This window comes from Sus scrofa, chromosome 2 (genome assembly GCF_054392235.1).
Source record: "Sus scrofa isolate SSC_HxYL_T2T_F1_AM1 chromosome 2, Sscrofa_HxYL_maternal_Yorkshire_Landrace_v2.0, whole genome shotgun sequence".
Classification (NCBI taxonomy): domain Eukaryota; kingdom Metazoa; phylum Chordata; class Mammalia; order Artiodactyla; family Suidae; genus Sus; species Sus scrofa.
The window spans coordinates 35,469,533-35,478,079 of NC_139384.1; the positions used below are offsets into that span (position 1 = coordinate 35,469,533).

Sequence of the window (8,547 nt, forward strand, 5' to 3'; positions counted from 1 at the left end):
AGTCATGTTATTTTTGTTACTAATTAATGCTAGGGACTTTTCTTGTTCTTCACTGATAGAACGCTCTGCTCTTCTAAGATGTGCAAAAGTTTATCGCTAAGAATAACTTTTAAATATAAACATAGTCATTATCAAAATCCATTGATTTTTCAAGATATGTCCAGGCATGTAAATTGTATGTTTGGAATGGGTTTAGATGAGTTAAATGGCTCCCATAAGAGCACCTAATATTGAATACTGTGAAATAATATTAAAGGACATATAAAGAAAGATTTCTCAAAGGCTATTAATTGCTCTATTACATTCCCTCTGGTACCAGTAATTAGATCCTGCCATTAACTAAGGTTAAAAGAGATTAATGCTAGAAATGTACATAATTACTTTAAAAGTCTTCCATTCCCCCCAATTAAATCTTATATAAGCTTGAGAATAAGAGATTGTTATTTTCCACTTAGCAGCTTCATGCACATATTTAGGTGTGTGTATATTCTGGTTGTTTTTTTGTTTGCTCCATAATCTTTCTTAGCACCCAAAAATGGTCTCACGCTTGCATACATTTCTGGTTTGTTTTGAAAAATGTCTGTGCTTCCAAGTGGAAATTATCTCAACTGAAAGAATATGGGATGCATTATGTTTATTAAGCAGAAGCATTCTACCTACGTAAGGGAACAAAAGGTTATTATTAATAATTATGGAAATATATTTGGCACACAGCTAGAAGACTTCAGATTTCCTCAAGATAGTCTTTAAGACAATTTAAATTTGTACCCATACCAATAGTATAACAAATGTTAAATATTTCATCAGTGGTCTATGTTATCTAAATCCCAAAAATGTTTGAGTGTATTTTACTTATATATATGTATTATTTTATTAGTCTTTGATTTAATTCCTAGAAATGAGTTCTATTCAAATAAAACTTATTCAAAATCCTTATTTTCAAGTAAAAACAATCTATGAGTGAAAAAAAGAAAAGGGCCTAGAACTAACCAAAGTGAAGAATCATGTGTAAAATAAGAAAAGCAACTTTAAGATAAATGCCAGGGTAAAATAACCCTTATTAAAAGTAACCAGTGACACTGATCTCTAGAAGAAATAAAATCATCAAATGGCCAAGAAAGAATTTTTGCCCTAAATAAGTTTATATATGCACATTTATATATATATACACACACATACATACATAAATACACACACATATATATAGTTAAGAATGTGTTTGGGATTTCCCATTGTGGCTCGGTGGTACGAACCTGACTAGTATCCATGAGGATGCAGGTTTGTTCCTGGGCCTCACTCAGTGGGTTAAGGATCCAGCGTTGCTGTGAGCTGTGGTGTAGGTCGCAGATGTGGCTTGGATTTGGCGTTGCAGTGGCTGTGGCTGCAGCTCCAATTCAACCCCTAGCCTGAAAACTTCCATATGCCGCAGGTGTGGCCCTTAAAAAAAAAAAAAAAAAAAAAGTGTTTAGTATCCAAAATAGAATTATAGCACCATTTAGGAATAGAAAATTTCTACAACCGTACTTACATTCATAGCACAAGTACTTTATAACAATTCCAAGAAGGTATTATTTTTATTCTCGAATAAAGTAGGCAAAATCACCATTATGAACACCTCTTACAGACTCTAGAAAACTTTGGTACATAGGTTGACTTATTTTTCCCAGAATTCTCTGTGCTCATGCCCGTTTTTCTTCACCATCATATTAAATTGCTGTTTCTGACTACTTTCAATGAGCATGTAACTAACCTGTATTCTCCCTTCTATATAAACGTAAATCCACATCAGTTTACTACATGGTTAGGATTGTCAGAACAAGTTGTTGCAATGAAAGGCAAGCTTCTACTTGTTAATCCAACTGACAAATTAGTATCAACTTGTAAAATGGTATATAATGTCTTGACTAGCCAGAAATTTCCTATAATTAGTTTATTTGAATCAGTGTAGAGAGGAGTTGTTCGTACCCTACTCAGCCCTTAACCCTGCCTGCTAAAACATGATCCTCTTTAGGGTTTTGAAGGATTACTACCTTTTAGGGCCCCATTCAAACTAGTCTGATTCACAGAATTTTCCGTTTTTCTTTCTTCTAAATTCAGGAACCTACAGCTTCTAGTAGTTTGAATACTTGTGGCACTCTTTTTTACTCTGCCTCATATTATTTTGTGTAGTGGTCTTACTCCCCCCCCCCCCCCACCATATATCCATCATGTAAGTTTTTAGGACTTACTAAAACTTGGATTTTGTCCTACTCATTTGTATAACCTATGACATGAGACCACAATAGATGTTTAGTAATATGTCAACTCAAATTGAATTAGAAATTCAACTCAATAATGGGATTGGTATAAATTTTTGAAGATAAATGTAAAAGGGTCATATTTTTCATTTCACCAAATATAATTGCAATAATTAGAGAGACATTCTCAGTCTATCACCATGCGTTGTTTTAAAAACAAAGTTTCCAATCAGTCTCACTTGTTTGTATTCCCCAGATAAGGGTTCTTGCTCCAAATTTGTAATATGAGCTTAATTTTTCACCTCTTGCAGTACATTCCTTATCTCCACACTTTGAATAGCAGTGCTTGCATGCATTGTAGCACAGCACCCTGGAACTGTTCTGTTAAAGAATTGTGACATATACCTATAATTATAATCTTGGGCTTGAACAAACATTCTTTTGTTTTGTTTTGCTTTTTTTGGCCGCACCTGCGGCATATGGAGGTTCCCGGGTTAGGGGTTGAATCGGAGCTGTAGCTGCTGGCCTACACCACCGCGACAGCAACTCAGGATCCTTAACCGACTGAGCAAGGCCAGGAATTGAACCTACGTCCTCATGGATGCTAATCAGATTCATTAACCGCTGAGCCATGGCAGGAACTCCCAAACATTCTTAAATTTACACACAGCTATGAGCCAAAAGTTTATTTAGTGTCTCCAATTACTTCTATGGGATTTTACAACTTATGATTTTAGTATTTCACTTTTTCTTTAGTTATCACTGCATGTAGAATATGTATTAGAACTTAGAGATATAAAAAATGCTTTACTAAAATAAAAATGTTTCCCCTGCAGTTCTACTTCAAATACTTCATTGACTGCTGAGGTAAATGCTGGATCTGCCAAACGTGTTCATCAAGATAAGTCAAGTGATAAGCACTTACAAGAAAACAGACCAACAATGGGTATGTCTCAGGTCTTAATTTGATATTTAATAACATGATTAACTAATATATGTATAGCATTTTATGTTTCTTCTATCATGTTTTCATAAGAATCTCCTTTTATATACTCATCACCTTTATTACACAGTGAGTGTGGTTATTTCTGTTACAGATAAGAAAACTTAAAACACAAAGTAGAAAACATGCTTACCCAAGATCACAAAGTTATTTCATGACATAGCCACAATTCAGAACTAGATCTCTCTCCTATGTTCTATACCCTTCTTACTATCCATACTGCCTCATATTGCAAACGAGTGGGTCAATAATTTAACTAATAATTGAAATAATTAGCTATGTTATTTAATAGATTAGTGATTAAATATATTTTATAGATAAACTGTATCCACTTGAAATTTTTCTCTTAGCCTATTATTTTTAATAATTTGGCCTCCAACTCATTTGTGCAATTTTTGTGAGGCTCCAGTCTTTATCTAGTTACACACATATTGTAACTCCCATTAGCAAATTGGAAAAAAATACTGTAGCATTTTTGACTACCTCCTCTCAGTTACACGTGAAGGTGACATGAGTCCATGATAACAAAACCCCATCTTCAGTGAAACTAGAGGTGTATGGCACCTACCAGTTTCGAGGCCTTTGTGTCCATACCTGTGTTTCTCTGACACTATAGTTCCTAAGATTTCAATCAGGAAGTGTTTAATTAATACATACTCACTATGTACTAGGTTCTGTGATGAATACAAAGATCATTAAGACTCACTTTGGTTCTTCTCTAAAGGAATTTACAGCACTTGGAATTTAAAGGGGTTGCGTAAGATCATGAGTGTTTCTAAGAATAACATGAAAAGTATCGTTACTTTTTTTCTGTCAAACTTTTTTCATTAGAGTAATATAGAATTTCTCAATAGTTCTGCCAAACTGTATTGATATATCCTTACTTCTTATGGTGGCCAGTAACAGTTATTTACTTTAAGTTCAATGGAAGTGTCTTTTGTGGAGATTTAAAAATCAAAAAGTAAAGTCTTAAAAAGAAAAATTTACTATGATTATTTGGTTTAACATGACATATTTAATAATGTTTAACAGTATGTATATGCAGTTGGTGTAGATATGTACTGCTCCATTGGTCTCCTGAAAAAATTCTCTGAAAAGTCACAATCCTGCAACCAAATAATAAATTTATGGTAATTCTCAAATAATAGAGATTTGGGTTTTCTGATATGCTTATTTTCTAAGAATAGTATAAAATGCATCAAATATCTTATGTATACAGAGAGATGAATTTTTTAAAAAATCTATGGAGATAAAAATGAGAGATATTACTAAATTACAGTACTTGCCAAAGAGGAAAGAAAATCTAAAGCTGGCTAAAGGCTATGTCTTGTTAAGGTTAATGGAACACTTCTATTAGAAAAAGGTATTATTTTAAGGAAAGACAGTGATTTATGTACATTAGGATATCCAAGTGAAAATGCCCAAATACACATCAGGAATTACTAGAAAAGTAAAGGGGGACTGGGGCTGCCTTTCTTCAATTACATTCAACTGAGTTATCCAACTAGTAGCATACAAATAAAAAAGTCAAAGGGACATCAGTGGAAAAGAAGGTAACTGTTTACTGAATAGTTAGAAAAATAGGCAGTGGTGTCAATAATATATATAGTGCCCCTAAGACTAAACCCTAATGTGACCAAGAAAATGGATAGGAGATTAGACTGACCCATAAGTCAGTGGCACTGTTGTAACAACACTTCTTTGAGTAGAGAATCATTGTGAAGCTGAGGAAGAACCAGAAGAACGGGCATTGATAGGTAAAACACATTTAAGAGGTAGCTGTAAAAGGAAAAAGGACTCTGGGATCAGGAATCAGCACATTAAGAAGTACTGGATTCAAATGATACATCTACATTGGAAAAATAGGAGTTCCTGTCGTGGAGCAATAGAAACGAATCCGACTAGGAACCACAAGGTTGCAGTTTCGATCTCTGGCCCTGCTCAGTGGGTTAAGGATTTGGTGTTGCCATGAGCTGTGGTTTAGGTCACAGATGTGGCTTGGATCTGGCTTGCTGTGGCTGTGGTATAGGCTGGCAGCTGTAGCTCCGATTCAACCCCCAACCTGAGAACCTCCATATGCCTCAGGTGTGGCCCTAAAAAAACAAAATAAAATAAAATAAATTGGAAAAATATGAAAGTTTGAAAGACTTAAAGAAATAATCCAAAGAATGGGGGGAAAAAATTAATGATGCACAGAAGAAAGGGAACAATGCTATAGAAACAGTCTTTTCTTAGTTCAAAAAGAACTGAAGTAAATGTGGTAGTTTGTTCATTGACTTCACTTGATACCTCTGGGGCAGGGCAAGGGGTATGAATGTACATGTGCGCTAAAACTTCAATTTACAATGTGTAGAAAGTGAATTTCTACGTTCAAATCAAGAGTATTGTTGATGTTATATTCTAAATCATGTTAATTAACAATTGAAGCTTAACGAATGGTGAAAATACTTTTTGAATGATACTTACATATCTTTTTATTTCTTCTCTAGAATATAAAAGGAACATCCATAAAGTCAAGCCAAGTATGGTTAGAAAATTTGGAAGAAGTATTTCAAAAGGAAATCTAAGATAACTCTCTTCTAAATCAAGGAAAATGACATTGACAAGTCAGCTTTTAAAAGGGTTTGTTGCCAGTGCCCTTTAAGAAACTTGTCTAAAATCTTTGAAATTAGACCCTCTTAAAAGTTGGGTTTCCCTAGCTTTTAACAACCCTCAGCATGCAGAAAATGAAATTCCTTCTATTTTGTTCTTTTGTGTTGTAAGCAAATTTGAAATTTCGACAGAAAAGGTATGTTTTAAGTTTCTAAAATATTTGCTACCCTTTAAAATCCCTAAGTCAGCATGATGGCAGCTCAGTTTTTTACTATGCTGCAAGTTGATTAGGAAGTTTAGAAAACAGTAGAGTTAAATTATCCTTACAGGTTTTTTAAAATAAGAAGAATTTAGAAGTGATAAAATTATGACCCAGGATTTATTTTGTCTTACATTATTTTAATCATATATATGACCTTTTCCAAAAATACTTTGATGTACAAATGTACATATTTGTGCCCATAAGGTTGTTGTAAATATTATTTAAAGTCTTCATGAATAAAATACTAATATTGTTTCTTGCTACTCAATACATTAAAGATGTAGATTTTATAATGCTTGCTTTTCTGTCTCATTACTACCCTTTACATACTTTAAACTATTATCTTTCATAAAATTTGCATTTTGTAGATTTGTGTTTCGGATTAGATCAAGATATGTGGCTCTAGAACCAAGTCTGAAAATAATCCATAGTTTCCTTAATGATAATGAGAGAATTCTCTAATCATTTTTTCTTGTATAGAAAGTACATGGGTTGCAAACTAATCAAATATCCTTGTTTACCTACTTTCTGTTTATCTTCCATACATTACAACAAATACTTGGTTAAAACACTTTTAATTTTATGTGGTCAAAAACTGCCCCATCAAAGCAAACAACCATTTAACAAGTTGCAACATTTTAGACCTTTTAGCTGTTAGTCATGTTTTTCAACTTAAAGTATAGTTGGAAGAGTGTGAGATGGAATAATGATCTTTGAAGTTTCTTCCAACTCTGAAGCTCATAATTCCATACTGATAAAAATGCACACAGGACTTGTTGTAGGGAGAATAACCATGCACAATTTCTGTTTTCCCTTTGTTATTAGGCCTTTGGTTGTGTTGCCTATTTATCAATCACTTTAGCCTCTTTGTTATTCCCTTCCATCTATTTTAGGTAATTATATGTTTCAAAAGAAATCTTTTTCCACGTACTGATGAATGGCTAGCTAGCAGGATTAAGCGACCCTACCTCACCATAAGACGTGAGTCATTTTCTTGTATGCCATTTTTATCAGGGATTTCACCTTCTGTAAAAGGTAGTAATAGTTCCTTTGCCATGCAGCAATGTTAAGGAGAAATTGGCGGAAATAAATTGTAATGAATGTGGAAAAAGAAAACTGTTGAATATATGAATAAGGAGAAAATATATGCATTTCAACTAGAACAAGGTGCTATTTCATAAGTCACTAGAAAACAATTTCCAAATGAACTTTATTTATGTAAAAAGTAGATCAGTCATAAATATACAGCTCAATGAATTTTAGAAAAGCAAACAGCCCCATGTAACCAACCTTCAGATCATGGAATAGAGAATTATTAGTATCTTATAAGCCTCTCATATCCTACCTCCCTCTAAGTGTGACCATTATCCTAACACCATGTATTGATTTTGACTAAAATAATTTATCTTTATTTTTGTTTTAAAATAACATCTTGTTCCAAAAAGAACTGTAAATAGTAAAAATGTGCTTCCTCCTCTCCCCTCCCCAAAATCATTCTCACTTTTAACCACAGCTAACTGTTTTAGGTACCCTGCCAAGTCATTTTATACAAACCTATATACTTGATTTTAAAAAAAAAATCTATCATACTATTTGTTTTGCAGTTTGTTTTTTGAAAGCAGCATGGGCATCTTTGTAAATTTTTAAGTGTGAATTTCATAAATACTGCTATCGCAGATAGATTGCTGTTAGAGACAACTAGCAACAGATAATTTTCGTGTGGCAGATCAAAGATCAGAGAGAAACCTAGATGATGCTATCTCTATTGATAACACTGTACAGTGTTTCTGAGAATATTTTGGAGTGTTTCTATTATTTCTACATCATGACGTCCAAAGTATATTCCACAGAACATGGCTCACCTGGATACTCAGCAAGAAAAGGGTTCTATGTCAAAGAAGAGTGGGAAACGGCAGCCTCCTAGGACATTGATCATGCACGTTGATGATGTAAGCCCCTGAAGTCTTACAATCAGAATCTTATTTGATCTAACCCAGTAATTCCCAAATTCCTTTGAAACATTAAATTTTTAAAAAAATGTTTGAGGATCATACAATGAACCCTTATGTAATCATAACACTGAGTCCAATTACCAAATGTTTCCACATTTCTGTGGAATATCCCTCTTTTTCTCTTGTTTTTCTTCCCTTGTTGGAATATTTTAAAGCACCCCAGATATCATTTCATCACCACACACTTGTTTCTGAATCTTTGAAAATACACCATATTTTTATTTAATACCAAAAATGTATCCTTCTATTAAAGCACTCCTAGTATTATCCCTAAAAGCATACTTTAAACAACAATGTTCTAGATTAATAATGGCTGTGAAATAACAGGATTAGAGAACCAGGTTATAATGGTAGAGATTTAACTTGAGAGTTATTTACCGATGTAAAACAACCATATTCAACACATTAATGCTGACTCCACCAATCTTTCTCATTCATTTT

General features: G+C 33.4%; 1 protein-coding gene across 1 annotated transcript in view; it reads left to right on the forward strand.

Moving 5' to 3' along the window:
- Positions 1-6,384, forward strand: part of KIF18A (kinesin family member 18A) — an 87,241-nt gene extending 80,857 nt beyond the window's left edge. The window contains exons 16-17 of the mRNA XM_003122903.5: positions 3,074-3,183; positions 5,730-6,384. Of these exons, the coding sequence (XP_003122951.1) occupies positions 3,074-3,183; positions 5,730-5,812 (193 nt within the window). The 3' untranslated portion in view covers positions 5,813-6,384. The remainder of the gene's footprint in view (positions 1-3,073; positions 3,184-5,729) is intronic.
- Positions 6,385-8,547: the final 2,163 nt, after the last annotated feature.